Source organism: Protopterus annectens, chromosome 9.part0, assembly GCF_019279795.1.
Source record: "Protopterus annectens isolate FY-2018-M chromosome 9.part0, PAN1.0, whole genome shotgun sequence".
In the NCBI taxonomy this organism is placed as follows: Eukaryota; Metazoa; Chordata; order Ceratodontiformes; family Protopteridae; genus Protopterus; species Protopterus annectens.
This window is the reverse complement of record NC_056743.1, coordinates 923,380,128-923,397,824: the sequence shown is the minus strand read 5'-3', so window position 1 is coordinate 923,397,824 and position 17,697 is coordinate 923,380,128. Positions and strand designations below refer to the sequence as shown.

Here is a 17,697-nt window from a genome sequence, read left to right as displayed (position 1 = left end):
ATATGGTGTGGCATCACAGACAGACTCTAGGCAAGAACTTCAGCAAAGGATAAGGGAATGGAATGCAAAACAAAAGGCACATGGGATGAAACTGAGTACAGATAAGACAGTGTAATAGGTTCATAGGTTCATAGGTAGGTACTAGGCTATTAGCCCTAGGGCCTATATAAGCCTAGCTAAAAAGGGCACCCTGGCTTTTGCCACCCAAGAAAATTATTTTCCTGTGCCCTTGTCGAGCAGAGCCACAGAAGTGATCCCTGGGGTGAATTTCTTATTTCCCATCCAATCATCAAGATTTTTCTTGAAGAGTGCTAATGAGGAGTTCTGTTTGACATAGATAGGTAGTCTGTTCCAGAGTGTGGGAAGTCTCTGGGACAGGAATCTATCCCTCCAGCATGTTCTGTTTATTGTGGTGACAAGGTTTAGGTCCCTAGAGCGTGTAGCTCGGAGGGATTGGGATTTCTTTAAGTGGAGCATGTCCAACAGCTCTGGGTTTGACATAGCTTTGTATGTTAGGCAGAGATCGCCTCCGAGTAGGCGATATGCAACGGAGTAAAGCTGGAGTTTTTTTGAGATGGTCTGCATAGGGCATCTGTTTGAGGCCAGTAATCCTCTTTGTGAGGTATTTCTGTGGCCTTTCCAGTTGTTGTAGATGTCTTGTGAGGTACATACCAAAAGGGGCGTTGTACTCTATAATGGGTCTAGTGAGTGAGGAATAGAGGGGAACAATGGCCTCTTTTTTTCTGGATGAGAAACCTTTTGTGATGAGGTGAGCCATGTAGAAGGATTTCCTGACCACTGCGGTGATGTGATTATCAAAGGAGAGACTACTGTCCACCTGTGTCCCAAGGACTCTTATCACACTTTCAGCATTAAGTAGACTACCACTTATGTGGTTGTTCATGGGTACAGAGTTTTTACCAAAGGGGATGACAATACACCTTTTGGCATTGAGCTTCAGGCCATGGATTTGACACCAGGCATCTGTCTCAGTGAGGCCCTTTTGTTGTATGTCCACATCGTTAGGAGTTTCGATTATGGCTCCTAGTTTGCAGTCATCTGCAAACTTTGTTAGCCAAAGACCTTCTGTGTTAGCCTGTACTTCAGAGAAGTAGATACCATACAGGAGAGGACCCATGACTGAACCGTGTGGTACTTCCACTTGTCACTGGTCTGAAGTCGGATTTGGAGTCTGCTACTTTCACATTGTGGGTTTTGTCCGTGATCCAGCTGGCAACCCATCTTGTGACATAGGGATTTATACCTAGTTTAGTGAGCTTATCTATAATTCCAGAGTGGAGGATGGTGTCGAAAGCCTTGGCGAGATCTAGATAAGCTGTGTGAACCACCTTACCCTCATCTATGGCTTTGGTGACTGCTTCGAAGAATCAAATTTAGGAGATATGATCTGCCTTTTACAAACCCGAACTACATAAAGTCCAGAGTTTGGAGATTACCAATGTCTTTGTTTATGAGTTCCATGATGATGCGTTCCATGGCCTTGCAGACCAGGCTTGTCAGGCTAATGGGGCAATAGTTCCTGTGGTCCATCATGGCTCCCCCTTTGTGGAGTGGGATAACCTTCGCGGTGCGCCATTCAGTGGGCACAAAGCCTGAGGTGAGGCTATGACTGAAAATAGTACTTAGGTAGGGTGCCAGCTCATTTTGTAGTTCATGTAGAACGCAGCCTGGGATATTGTCAGGTCCCATGGATGCTGTGTTCTTGGCTTTGGAGAGTGTGTTTTTTACCTGTGCAGCCATAATTACAGGAACTTTGCATTCTTCTGGTATAGAGATGGGCCCTCTAGGGGGTGAGAGGGGAGTAAAGTTAGCACTGAACCTATCTGCCAGGATGTTGGCAATATCAGTTGGTTCTGTATATTTAGTGCCATTGTGCTGTAAGTCAGAGCAGATCTGAGTGTTGCCAATGAGATTCTTGACATAGTTATAGAATGACAGACCAAGTAAATATAAACCAAAAAAATATATATACAAAACGGCTGCTCGTTAGTCCCAGTAAGCTGGTGTAAGCCACAAAGTTGCTGTAAAGTGCTCGAAGGAATGATGATATTTGTAAAAACTGAAAAGATTTTAACGCTGTTTTTAATAAAAATAAAAGCGTTTTCACTCCAGACACAGCTGAAGCTTCCTCAGAAAGCAAATTTCAAATGGTGCCGCCAAAAAATCCACATATATAGTCACGTCATTCCACGTAGACTAATTAATTAAAAACTAAAAGATACAGTGAAAAATAAATTCCTAATCTAAATATCAGTTACAAGTAACATAAATCAAACACATCTAATGTATAACAATCATACCTCATATCAATAATGTCATATTCAGTGAGATTTATATTTATTTACAATGTATAAAAAATAATAACTAATAAGTTAATGTCAAGTAAGATATAAAATGTTATAAAATGATATAAAATAATATAAGGTAAATCCTCATATCACCTAGTTGGTTCTACTAAAATGTAAGTAGACTATATCTCTAATGCTAGTAATGGAAATAAAAACCAGGTGTAACACTTATTTTATCATCATGCAATTATGTACTGTATTAACATGTAACTAAGTTAAAAACTATCTCCTGTAATTTCTCATTTTTAAAATACAAGAGATGTTACAGTGGTCATTCAATCCTGGGAAATTAAACGAGTTTAACATCAATTGCCATTCTAACTCGCAAACCTCAAGAAGTAACGGGACAGGACCACCCCTTGTTGAATACGCTACCTCATCTATAGCCATAAAATAAAAACTGTGGCCTAGATTTTTCATACAGTGTTTCGCCAAGGCATTCTCTGTTTTGTTTTTCTTAACCGCGTATAAATGTTTGTAGATTCTATCTCGGAATCTACCATCAGTTTTCCCAATGTAAAATGCCTCACAGCAGTTACACTGGGCTAAGTATACTATAGATCTGGATTCACAGTTTAATCTATGGTGAATATGGTATTTTTTGTTCCTAATCAAGAAAGAATTTGCAACTGAAACTTATACCAGGAATCTGTAAAGATTCTTGGACGTTTCTTGAAAATATTAGCAACATCGAATTTGATAATTCATATAACTTCCTGACGATTGATGTGGTAGATTTATATACATCTATTCCTCATTTAGAAGCGATAGAATGGATCACTTTGATGTTAATAGACTTAAAAGCTACCCAAAATGAGATAGACATAGCTTCAGAATTACTAGATATTATTTTGACATCAAACTACTTTACCTTTAATGGAAAATCCTATTTACAAAAACAGGGTTTAGCGATGGGGTCACCATGTGGTGCCAGCGTCGCTAACCTTTTCATGGCATATTGGGAGCGTAAGTTTATATTTTCCAACATTAACATCATGAATCACATTAAATATTACACTAGGTACCTGGATGATGTCTTTATATTATTTAAAGGGGACATTGAATCAGCTAGATTACTAGTTGATTCCCTCAATGAGACCACAACTTTCTTGAAGTTTACATTCAACTTTTCAGATACTGAGACTGACTACTTAGATGTAAAATTGTATAAAGATCTAACCAACTTAGAATATTTTTCCACCATACATAGGAAATCAACATACTGCAATTCTTTTTTACATTTTAGTAGCGCACACCCGTATAAACAAAAAAGAGCCATTATAAAAGGCCAAATTATAAGGGCTGCTAGGATGTGTAGTCGTGAAACAGTGTTTTTAAATGAATATAACAACTTAAAGGAAATGTTTATGAATAGAGAATACCCGTTGTCTATGTTTATTGAATTAATGGATGAAATTGAATTTAAACGTTCAAATGGTCTCTATCCTCCCCTATTAAGACATAGTAATCCAACAACACAGAGTAATACTATTAATGTAACAATAAGACAGAACAGCTTTGAGGAGAATAGCAACTTTGGCATAGTTAATGCTGAAATAAGTAAACACTTCCCCACTAGCTTTATTTCAACGTTTAATATGGACTCTGGGAACATTCAATATATTTTAACCAAGAATTGGTACTATGTATTGAATAATGAAGAACTATTTGAAAAACTTGGGGATAGACCAAGATTCGTGTATAAACGAGGATGCAATTTGAAAGCTATACTCGAAAGGAACAATATTTCAACTAGTACCACAAGACTGAAAGGATGTTTTCAGTGTGGATTTTGTAACTACTGTAAAGAAGTTAAAGTTGCAAATTCTTTCTTGATTAGGAACAAAAAATACCATATTCACCATAGATTAAACTGTGAATCCAGATCTATAGTATACTTAGCCCAGTGTAACTGCTGTGAGGCATTTTACATTGGGAAAACTGATCGTAGATTCCGAGATAGAATCTACGAACATTTATACGCGGTTAAGAAAAACAAAACAGAGAATGCCTTGGCGAAACACGGTATGAAAAATCTAGGCCACAGTTTTTATTTTATGGCTATAGATGAGGTAGCGTATTCAACAAGGGGTGGTCCTGTCCCGTTACTTCTTGAGGTTTGCGAGTTAGAATGGCAATTGATGTTAAACTCGTTTAATTTCCCAGGATTGAATGACCACTGTAACATCTCTTGTATTTTAAAAATGAGAAATTACAGGAGATAGTTTTTAACTTAGTTACATGTTAATACAGTACATAATTGCATGATGATAAAATAAGTGTTACACCTGGTTTTTATTTCCATTACTAGCATTAGAGATATAGTCTACTTACATTTTAGTAGAACCAACTAGGTGATATGAGGATTTACCTTATATTATTTTATTTTATATCATTTTATAACATTTTATGTCTTACTTGACATTAACTTATTAGTTATTATTTTTTATACATTGTAAATAAATATAAATCTCACTGAATATGACATTATTGATATGAGGTATGATTGTTATACATTAGATGTGTTTGATTTATGTTACTTGTAACTGATATTTAGATTAGGAATTTATTTTTCACTGTATCTTTTAGTTTTTAATTAATTAGTCTACGTGGAATGACGTGACTATATATGTGGATTTTTGGCGGCACCATTTGAAATTTGCTTTCTGAGGAAGCTTCAGCTGTGTCTGGAGCGAAAACGCTTTTATTTTTATTAAAAACAGCGTTAAAATCTTTTCAGTTTTTACAAATATCATCATTCCTTCGAGCACTTTACAGCAACTTTGTGGCTTACACCAGCTTACTGGGACTAATGAGCAGCCGTTTTGTATATAGTTATAGAATGCTTTGTGGTTGTCTTTAGAGTCAGTGGCAATTTTGTTTTTGTAACTAGCTTTGGAGGATTTTATGAGGGATCTCAGCTTCTTACTGAGGTTGACCAGGGAGTTCCTCCAGTCATGGGATTTTACTCTTTTTTGCAACAGTTTCTTTCTTCTGTTGTAGAGTTTGTTTATGGCAGAGGCCGACCAGATTGGCTTCCTTTTTTGGAAGACAGCATCTTGGTTCTATTAGGGATAGCATGATCCATGCACTCGTTTAAGTGCTTATAAAGTGCATTTGTGTAGGATTCAGCAGTCGTACCTCTATTGTCCGTCTGTATGGGTGTCCTAAAGTTTGCCATTTCTGTCTTAAGAAGTGTGAAGTTGGCTGTGGATAGCAGCAAATGGGGAAATCTGAAGAAGCTGAAAAATGAAATTGAAATAGAAGGAAAATAGTGGAACAGGTTAACAGCTTCAAGTATGTGGGAAGGTAGTTGAGGAGAAGGGGAGTCTGAATGAGGAGTTCAAAGCTAGAATCAGAGGGGCTGCATCTAACTGGCACAGTGTCAGAGGTATTATATGCTAGATGAATACCAAAGAAGCTGAAAAGTAAGGTGTACAAAACGTGGTGCAACCAATACCACTGTATGGTATAGAAACTTGGCCAGTAAAGGCAGAGCAGCTGAGGAAGCTACAGTTTATGAAGTGCCTGAGATGGGTGATAGGATGCACACTGTGGGTGGGACAGATGAAGAAATGAGGACTTCAGAGCAGAAGCCTCCAATTACAGAAACGGTCAAAGACAACAGATTGTGGTGATTCAGGCACACGTGTAGAAAAGCAAAAGACAAACTGGTAAAGAAGATTTGGGATGAACAGGAAGAAGGCAAGAAGAAATGAGGGTGTCCAGCAAAGATGTGGATGGATTGTGTGAGAGAAGACCTGTGACAGTCAGGCATGAGTGTCGAAGAAGGTAGGAGAGTGGCATTGGAGAGAGAGAGATGGTGACAGATGACATAACACCGTGACACCATGTAGAACATACAAAAAAAGGGGTTCATGATGATGATGGCGATAACGGTGCTACAGAAAGGAGATGATGATGGGGGCTTACCACTATTGCTAATTAGCCTAGATTCTGAAAAAGTGTGCCAGGGCTGCTAGGTCTGTGTGGCTAAGGTAATGGACAAGTATGGCTTCCCCAAACGAACTGATACAGCTTGATTATCAGAATATATGATACGGCAGAATAAAAGTAGAGGTACTCTCTCTGAGGAGTTAGTAGTTAAACAGTAGCACTATGCATGAGTGCCAATTGTCTCCTCTCCTTTTTCTCTGTATCTGGAACCTCTAGCCAGAAAATAATGGGATCTCAAATAAGGATGCTCAATTGATTTGGTCATCAGGGAAAACAGCTTTATTTGCAGATGGCATTGTAATGTATGTAACATACCCACAATAGCATATAGCAAGATTATATAGTACGTTAAAAGAATTCCAGTATCTCTCAAACTACAAAGTCAGTGAAGGTAAATTATGCCCCATCATTCAGTGTAGTACAGGCTTTCAACTACTTGTGTAAAAATGAAAAGATGAGATGTCTAGGGACATGGATCGTGAAAAAGGTGGAGTTATCAACTAAAAAGATATGGGGAGAAACTAGACAGGAAATAATTAAATACTTAGAACCTGGAAAAGCAGGTGCTAGACCTAAACATCAAAATTCAGACAATCAGATTATTAAAGCCCCCTATATGCAGGGGAGACTTTCTTGTATGTCAGATAGAAAGGTATGCGTAATGTTTCAAAAGAAGATAAAATAATTTCTGTGGAAAGGACAACGACCAAAGGTAAAATGGAAGAAGTTTCTTCCACTTAGCTGGAGGAGGGGGGTGTAGGCCTTTCATATCTGCAGGATTATTATAAAGCTTCTACTTAAGACTAGTTTACATCACTCAGTCTGAAGGTTATCAAGCAAAGTAAAAAAGTCTGATGCTATCTAATTTCCCAAAAGGAAAAACCTAAGGATGACTGAAGGTAGATGTAATGGTCTCAGGTGAAAAGAGAAGATCCTGACAAACATGCACTTCATGCTCTGTCTGTATCGATATATGTATCTATCTATCTATCTATCTGATAGATATATATAGATATACACACACATACACACACACAGATATGTGCATATATATATATATATATATATATATATATATATATATATATATAATATATATCTGTATATATATATATATATATATATATATATATATATATATATATATATATATAGCAACTGCAGCAGGGCTAGCCACCCAACAGTTTGAACCTTGGCTCTAGATGACTGTCTCTGCTGAGGTGATACCCCAACCCCCTGTGCAAAAATGAGAAAATGGAGTCATGGATGGATGGATATTTACATATACTGCAAGAAAAACTCAGCCAAGCTAGAGTGTGTGATACCTTACACCTCCTGTAATGGAGGCCTATGGGATATATGCAAATGACCTATTAAGGACATCAAGGGTTTTAGCTACATGACTTCTGAACGTCTTATGATTTTGTTTTACTTTTTAAGTCTTTTTGGTTACATTCAGCCCAATAAAGCCAAACTGCACTAGCCATGGACATGCATGTTTCAGCCTTTTTATTGACCTTATTAGCACAACATAAATGGATAGTGTGACTATACTTCAGAAACGCAGGATCTTTAAACCCAGTTGATGCCCATAAAAGACTCTATGTTTCTGAAGTAATAGAGGTACTTCAGGAGGGATGCTGTTGGCATTGGATACAAAAACCTAATTTCAGGGAAGTTCCTCCCTAACCTCCAAACTGAACAGAAAATTGTCCACAGGTTCTTTAGTACTTACTCACCCAAAGAGTAATAAAACCAGTTTTATTAAATCAAAGAGGCAGAGGCTTCTATTCCACAATGTTTCTATTACCAAAGATAGAGTCTTCTTGAAGACCAATTCTAGATCTTTCCTTCATAAATCTGTATGTGGAAGTTCCAAACTTCAAGATGTTGACCCTTCAGAGTTTGTTCCTCTCATTCTCCAGAAGCTTTATAGTAACATTGGGCCTAAAAGATGTATATCATCACATTTCCATAGCTAAAGGTTTCAGGAAATTTCTCAGATTTTTGTGTGACTGGGTCGCATTATCAGTTCTCTGCATCACCTTTTGGGTTATCTACAGCTCCTAGGGTTTTAACAAAGTGTCTAGCTCCAGACGTAGCTCATTGCAGACTGAATAGCATTTGCATTTATCCGTATTCAGATGACTTACTTACCTTTGCAGAGTCTTTTCCCAGATGTCAAAAATCATTGTTAAGGGTTTCATCTCTTCTGATCAGTCTGTGATTCCAGATAAATATTCAGAAATCCTCCTTGACCCCATCCCACAAGACTGTCATTCTATGTCTTACTGATGCCCTGCAGCAAAATGCTTTTTTCATGCAGGATAATGTGGATTTTTATCTGGAAACTTTCCTGAGATTCTCATCTTCTGTGATTCTCGTGTTTCCTCTCAACAGGTTCCACATGAGAAAGATTCAGTGGTTTCTAAAAAACACATAGGCCCAACTTTTGCATCCTCTGGAATTTCAAATTCCAGCCTTGGGCTTTGTAAAAAAAGGAATGGTGCTGGTGGAGACTACAAATACAAGCAAATGCAGCTTTTCTCCTCTGCCTCCAACCTACGGACATCTTGCATTTGCTTGGGGGGCAGTTTCAATGGGGCTAAAGGTACAAGGCATTTGTATGGCTCCCAAGTATGCAACAAACTTGAGAAGGTTTAGGATTTTTGTTTAAAAGTGTTTGTGTAGATATTTTTATACACCAGGCAGACTTCAGAGAGTGCTTCCTTAGGTACATGTCAAAAGCTGGAGAAGTGATGGGAAAATGAGAGAGTTAATTGGGAACATGTGTTTTAGGAGTATGATTAGTTGGGAAATATTTAAAATTCACAATACAGTATTTTATCAGAAATACTGGGGGAGCAAATCTTTGTAACTAAAGAAATTATTCTTTTCAGCTCGAACACAGAGTCTTCATTGCTTTGACAGAGTAAGGCTTTGTAAATATAATGCTACTGGCTACCAAAAAAAGCAATAACTAGAAAATCGGAATCAAAATGTAATCCAACTGTAACTGAAGTACTGAATATTGTATAGTGACATGGAGATAAAAGAACTAGAGGTGGGATCTTTAGAAAAGGGAAATAGCACATTACATAGAAGTAAATGGAATAATAATAGTAGTACAGAACAATACATGCAGAATAATGTTTAGGCAGAGGAAGAAGGTTTAGGAAATGAACCAAGCAATTTATGTAATGTTAGAATGAATGATAACTATTAAAAAGAAGCATGTGCATATACTACATTTTCTATGCCTGTATGTGTACCTCTGTTTCTGCTCTAGTTGTGATTTAATGACGATGTTTATAAAAAAAGGATTAGTCATCTAAATCCATCCATCAATCCATCTGCAGCCCCTTTTTCCCATTTTTACATAAAGGATCAGGGTATCACTTCAACAGTGACAATCAGCTAGAGCGAAGGTTCACACCGGCAGGTGGCTAACCCTGCCACAGTTGTTCTTCCATACCATATATTTACATGCACTCACACCTATGGCCAATGTAGAGGGTCCAGTCCATTTACTACATTTCTTTGGGAAGAGGAAGGAAACCGGAGCACCCTAAAGAAACCCATGCAAACACAGGAAGGACATGCACACAGACATAGACACAGACAAGGACATGCACTCTACACAGAAGGCACCCCAGCTAAGAATCCAACCGGAGAACCTCTTGCTGTGAAGTGACAGTGCTATCCGCTGTGCTACTGTGTCATCTTCATTAGTCATCTAAATATTTTTTTAATAAATAAGCATCATAACAACAAAACTGTGCATGTGTCACAAGTTTACAAAGCATTAATGCCCAATTAAATTAGAGTACTGCAAAAATGCCATTAGTGGAATTACTAATTATGTTTCTTAACTTTCTCTTAGAGCTGAGCACAGTGTTGAATGCATGTGTTATTTTCAGATGCATATTGTCTCTTAATATGTATATATTTCTCTCTTTAAAACCGAAGTATAATATGCTGCCATTAATTTATTGTCACAAAAATGTTCCCATTTAGCAATATCTTAACATTTGGTTCTATATTATAGTGTAAGGTCATTAAAGGCTTTGCACCACAAACATATATATTATGAGTGGTTTCATTGCTAAGTGATACACACAGATTTTCCCACTGAAAACATAAATAAAGTTCTGAATTACAAAAATATCAATATATATTTTTTCTATATTTAAAAAAAAGTATTGGCTGCATATGTAGATAAGTCTCTAACATTCTGAATTATGCTTTATTTTTCTCAACAGCTGATCCAAGTGTGCAGGTGGATGGGAACCCTCACTGTTGCTTCTTCAAGTTCAGTCCAAAAATTATGTTTACCAAAGTGGTCAAAGCTCAACTGTGGGTGTACCTGCGACCCATCCAACAGACATCCACAGTCTACCTACAGATCCTTCGTTTGAAACCCGTTACTGAAGAAGGAAGTCGTCACATACGTATCCGGTCACTAAAGATTGACCTTAATTCACGGAATGGTCACTGGCAGAGTATTGATTTCAGACAGGTTCTACAGAACTGGTTCAAGCAGCCTCATACAAACTGGGGCATAGAAATTAATGCATTTGATACCAATGGAAATGATCTAGCAGTCACATCTCTTGGTCCTGGAGAGGAAGGGCTGGTAAGCAGAGATATAAAATAGCTAAACTAAAAGAGCAACATTGTTTTTAATTGATCTTCAGAGTAACTGAAGCTGTGTTTTGTCTGTGTGTGTGTGTGTGTGTGTGTGTGTGTGTGTGTGTGTGTGTGTGTGTGTGTGTGTGTGTGTGTGCGTGCGTGCGTGCGCGTGCGTGTGTGTGTGTGTGTGTGTGTGTGTGTGTGTGTGTGTGCGTGTGTGTGCATGTGTGTGTGTGAAATTGCAGAAAAGTATTTTGAAGACAGTTGTAATAACCATCTTACAGGGTCTAAAACCATTAAAGTGTACAGGATATAAAGAAGACAGATGGGACATCAGGGACTGGACTATGAAATTCAAGAACTTCTTATTCATGTTGCAGGCTTCTTACTGCCTGATTACAATAGGTATAAAGAGTGTCATGAAATTCTGTTGTAGAATGCACAGTGCACCAGACATCATACACATTTACCATGAATTTATTAAGGGTTTGAATGGTACCCCTAGATACATGGTGCAGGTAAAGGTGTGTGATTGATAGATCACTGCTACTAGTAGAGGTTACAGTGAGGGGTGTGCTGAAAGAGATTGATGTATACAGCCTTCACCAACTGTATCAGTCCTCAGCCTGATATCATTTGGAGTACTTCTGTATACTGACAAAAAAATCCCTTCTTTGTCCCAGTGATCAGTTCCTTCAGCACTCCCTGTATTGCTTGAAAGGGATCCATCCAACAAGCCTGTGAATTTTCTTTTTCATCCACATGACTCTGCCCTGTGGCTGCCTTTCCTGCTCCCATTTGGCCCATTGGTTCCTCTGTATGGAAAGTAAGACTTGTTTGTTCCCCAAGCAGGGTGAGAGTTCTTTGCACCACTCACTCACTGCTTGATGTGAGAACCTCATCAGCCTATTCATCATGCAGAGGCAAAAGCTTAAAGGTAGGAAGAAGGCCATTTGCCAAGTCATACAGACCCCTGGCCCTTTGTCATGGGGAAGCTGTTGCTGCCATTAATAATCATATTTGTCCCAACTTTCCACTCAAAAGAAACAGAAAACTAAACATGTAGCTCCTCGTGCACCAGTTTCACTGGACAAGAGTAGTTTATTAAGTCTGGCACAGAGTCTTGAACAGACTATTGATCCTTCTTATCAGGTTTTTCTGGTAAAAGAAAAAGGGACTCCTCTTTTCCTGAAGAGATTTAAGAAACTAAGTTTGGAGAGGAATTTGATTTTGATTCAGACTCAGAGGAGAGCATGTATCTAAATCTCCCCTGGCAAGGATTCTCTTTCTCAGAGACTATTTCCAGATTATGCCAGTCCTTTAAGTGGGAGAAAACTAAGGTTTCTCAGTCCTTAGAAAATACTAAGAAATGTTACAAATGGAATTCCCAGAACCCCCACTCCCATCACCCCACTGCTGTCAGCATTGGAAGATGTGTTTATCACAGCCTGTGGTTTCCTGATAGCTAGCCTGCTGCACCTAAGAAAGCAGACTGAATGTACAAAGTTTCTCATTTTTTCAAATGTTTATACTCTCCTCCCAGACCTGACCTAGAACCTATAGGTTTAGTTAATCCAGCTGCTGCTGAGCATTTTATTAATTCTAATCATTCCCTTTTGGACATGGTAGTACACAATCAATAATTTTGGGGAAAAGGTGTATGCTTCTGTGATTTTGTTGAGGATCGCTAACCCACCAGATGCGCATTAGCAAGCCTTGCCCCAATCCCACCTGACACCCAGCATCACGGCCACGGTACTAAGCACTCCCAACTAATCATTCATTCTGCTTGCTTGGCCGCATAAATATTTGTAGCGTGCCAAAGCTGGCAATGCAACACGCTATGCACATTTTAACCAGCAGAACATTACTTGAAATACATTGATGCAGCACTTATAATCTAACAAGAAATGATGATAGATCACCAAGCTTTGAAAGTGAGGAAACAACAAAAATACATCCTTCACTTGCACCGAGGATGAATATTACCAGGCTATATGGGATGATCCAGCTGTGAGTTTTTCTAATCATACTCAACCAATTGGTTAATAATACTTATATAAATATAGTTATAAACAGATTTATAAAGTCAGGGAAATCAGGAACGATGAAGTCATTGTTTGTTAGTTACATTAGACTCAAACCCGAGTATGGAATAACAGTATGAAAACATTACAAATAAAAAGCATGAGTAAACTGGAAGGAGTACAGCAGAAATATATCAAAGGCATCCATGGATGTAGATTTAAGATAAACTAAAATACCTGAACTTGTACAGTCTCTCATATGGATATTTAGCAGGAGACCATATTCGGGTATATAGGGCATTTAGAGACAACTAACTCTGGGAATATTGGTCTGATTCTTTCCTACTTTATGATAACCGTCATCTATGAAAAAGAGAAAGTGAAGTGTACTAATTGATTCTCAGTGCAGCTGATGCATGGAATAGACTACCAAATTATATTAAAGCAAGCAATAGTTTAAATACTTTTAAAATCAACCTGGACACTTATTATGGGAATGACTTTTTCTGCATATTGTCAGGCTAGAAAGACATTATTGCCAGTGCTTGAAGTATCTGAATGGATGGATGAGTGCACAGATATGGATGAAAGTAGATACAAAGCAGGCAGAAAATGTAGAGAAAAGTGTGGAGTGTAAGGAAGAAAATGAGTTACATTACATGGTCAAAAAAAGAGGGAATAGCGGGTAAAGAAATATACAGCTCTTCAGAGCGGAACTGGCTTTCTGTATTATCATAGTAAAACTAGCCAGGGGCGGTACATAAACAGGAATAGGTGCCCATGAGGATTTGCCTTAGGAAAAAACAAAATCCATCAAGATACAACTATTTCATAGGTTCATGGGTAAATAGTAAGCTATCAGTTTGCAGATTAATTTAAGTGTAGCCAATAACCATAGGCTAGAATCAAACCCTGTACCTTGTATCTGCGAGGTAAAGCACGTAATCATTATGCCAACTTTGCCCCCCTCCCAAAAAAAAAGATCTGTCAACCCACCCAGGCAGGAGTTGAACCTACAGTCTTGTAATCTGTATCCATTGCGACACTGACCCCAGTAAATACGAGTGGGTAGGTTCATAGCTAAATACATGACTAGTCACACTCCTGGGCCATTTTAAGACTAGTTAATTTTGCTTTCAAATATTAGAATCAAACCCTGTACCTTGTGTCTGTTAACCATTATAACAACCTCAAACCTTTGATGGCTAAAGGGGTGCAATTCATTAGGTTTAGTAAGGTAGTTAAGAGTATATGGGCACACCAGCAGAATTATTACATTTACTAATTGACAGCAACATTTTGTCTCCTGATACAAGACACTGGGTTGGTACATGGGGTTTAGGGGATATCTGTTTGCATATAAGTTTATGGGTTATGATCAATTACACAAAAAAAAAAAATCCATAACCTTATATACACAGACACACCTAAACCATTCCATTTTTACTGCAAGACTACACAGTAGAAGTGTCTTATAATGCAGTAAACCCCCCAAAACATACCTTTTTTATCATATATATATAATTGGATTCACTTTATAACCTCGAAATGCTGAAATATCGAATTTCAGTATCTCAAGACTATAAAACCAAATCCACAAAACACTGACAAACAAAAACCGCGAAACCACATAACCGAAAACACCGCACACACTACACTAAACATACAACACAACACCCACATCACAACATAAACAAAAAAACAACACACATACACAACTCACATACACATAAGCAGGGGGGCAAGCACCCCTGCACTATATGAGGGGCTGCCCACACCCCCTACTTATATATACTAACTCCGAGATCGCACAAACACAACACAAAAGCTCACTCACACACGCACATTCTCCAATCCCTCACACACACTCTAACTCCCACTCAAAACCCTTACAAAACACTCACTTACCTGACATAACACCTACATCCAAACACGGCACCGCGCACCAACAAAACACAAACCTGTACATTACATAGTGCAACTTCATAACCGCGAATTCGACATATTTTCAACATACGTCAAATTCGCGATTATGAACGTTCGCTATTTTTAACATTCGACTTTATAGCTTCGAGATACTGAAATTCGACATTTCAGGATTTCAATGTTATAAAGTGAACCATATATTCATATATCATTAATACCAACTTCTGAAGTGAAACCACCCCTTAAAAACACATTCTTCTTTTTTGTTAGAGTTAGGGTTTCTGTGCTTATCTCTTCCCTTTTGAGTACTATCATTTTTTTTCTTTTTATTACTGCAGTTATTATTGTCTTTTAGTATTATGATTATGAAAAATAATGCAATGCTTGTCTGCTTACTGCAGAGACTACACAGTTAAAGTGTCTTATAATACAGTGAACCCTCCAAAACATAGATTGTTTATCATGTATATAATCATATATCATTAATATCACCTTCTGAAGTCAAACCACCCCTTAAAAACACATTCTTATTTTTTTCCATTGTATTTGCTTACTGCAGAGACTACACAGTATAAGTGTGTTAGTTTGCGCAGTGAACACAAACATACCTATTTTCTCATAAACCAGAGAAATATAAACTTCTGAAAGGGATGCCAACCCAAAACACAGTATTATTTCTTTTCCCCGTTGTTTTATTATACAAAATTGTGCTACTGCAAGTAACTGTTTCTGCCAAAGGAAGATTACAAAATAGTACAATTTAAATGTGCTTCTCAAGTAAAAACCCATACAGACATGTGAAAACAGCTGCTTCAGAATGAAAAGCCACTGATTACTTGCTTTTTCTGTAATAAACTGTGTTTGGCAGTTGTGAATACTACTGTTGAATGTAAGCTGCTGTCGACGAAATGTATGCATGATGTCACGGTCAAATCTGCATTCTGTGTCAGTCATGGCACATTTGCATATTGAAGCTTCGCCTTGTCAGTCACACAGGCCATACCCATTCCTGTGCGAACCTAAGGGGTGGGTTACTGAGCCTCAACAAAACTACTTCTCCAACTTTAATTTTTAGAATTTTGAATTTTTAGGCTCATAAATTAAAGTTCATTCTGACTAATTGTGGAGTTTTGAAGAATGTTTTAACTGCAGTACCCTCCTTCAAGGAAAGATCTGCTTTGTCTAGTTTATTTTTTTTCAATATCTCAAGTCACTTACTCATTGTTTAAACTTTGTGTGCGACTCTGTAGATACTGCATCCAGGAGGTTTGCCCGGCTATGTTCTCAGAACTGTGCAAAAGACGTAAACAAATTAAATTTTACATTATTCTTTGGATTGAGATTTAATCTTTGGATCTTCTGCTGCAGAGGTTATCAAAAAAGTAATAAGAGGGGTAGCTGATACAAGAAATCTGTCAAAATGTTCAGCCCTCCTTTTTAAAATTTCCAAGGGATTTTTTGCTCATTGTCCAATTTTGGCAATAAACAAAGTAAACAGTCTCAGCAAAATGCTGGTAAGCAGATATTTAAAAACAATGGCAAGGATTTTCCAAAAGGAAAGCAGACCCCCCCCCTAGCACAAATGACAGTTGAATAAGTCAGAATGACTATACTGTATACAATACCTTTCCTTCTCCTCCCACCCTGGCAATCCCTCATCCCTTCTAGAAAGTGTGAATCTCCATTTCTCTCTTTGGCAACAGATTCTTTCAGATAAGTGGGTTCTGAGACTGATTACAGATGGCAGTGGGAAGAAATCCCTCCGTTCCAGGGAATTATTCCATATTCACCCATCCAAAACTCTCTTCTCTCTCCTGTCCTACAGCATATGCTTTCAGAAGAGGTAATAGAAACAGTTTCTCCTTTCCAGCTAGGAAGAGGTTTTAACTCAAGAATATTTCTGGTGCCAGAGAAAGAAAATGTGTGGAGACCAGTTCTGAACCTTTCTTTCCAAACCAGTATGTGATAGTGCCCAAGTTCAAAATGCTTTCACTTCATGACCTGTTTGCAGGTTCATAGGTGTATACTAAGCTATTGACCACTAGGACCCTTATAAACCTAGCCATGCAACCCAAATGTGACCCACAAATTTGATATATGTAGAGAGTGATTTAGTGATTGCCTTTATCCTTCGGAGACCTAGGCACCAGACAAGGAGTGAATTTCCGATTAACTATCCATTGGTCCAAGTTGCCCTTAAATAGGGATAAGGAGGAACTCTTGTTCTTCCTCATAAGTTTTTTGGGGTCCTTATGTTTAAAAGATGGTTATCATCACACCCCTATTCATCCAGTCTTCAGACTTTTCTTAAGGTTTTGTGTGTCTAGATCACATTATCAGTTATCTACCTTACCCTTTGGGCTTTCCACTGCTCCAAGAGTGTTCACAAAGTGTCTAGCTCCAGTTATAGCCTATTGTAGGCTACAGGATACCTACAGTTTTCCATATTTAGGCAACTTGTTATTGTTGCAGTCTTTTTCAAAGTGTCAGAAATCTCTCACTTAGGTTAGAGACCTCTTTCACAGACTGGCGTTTCAGGAGAATATCCATAGGTCTTTCCCTCTTACAGGATTGCTTTCCTGAGGTGTTTCTTAAATACCTCAGTTCAAAGAGCTTTTCTTCCAATGGAAAAAAAGTAGATCTATATCTAGGTCTGCTCCTGAGTTTTTTTTCCATTCAGTCCAAGACGTCAGCAAGGGGAATTTCTTAGGATGCTTGGATTTGTGGTTTTCATGATTCCTCTAGCCAGACCCCACACAAGAAATATTCAATGGTACCTAAAATCA

General features: G+C 38.0%; 1 protein-coding gene across 1 annotated transcript in view; it reads left to right on the top strand.

Annotated features, from left to right (window-relative positions):
- The window catches only part of GDF11 (growth differentiation factor 11), a 71,936-nt gene that overhangs the window by 41,486 nt on the left and 12,753 nt on the right, over positions 1-17,697 (top strand). The window contains exon 2 of the mRNA XM_044082183.1: positions 10,589-10,962. Coding sequence (XP_043938118.1) covers positions 10,589-10,962 — 374 coding nt within the window. The remainder of the gene's footprint in view (positions 1-10,588; positions 10,963-17,697) is intronic.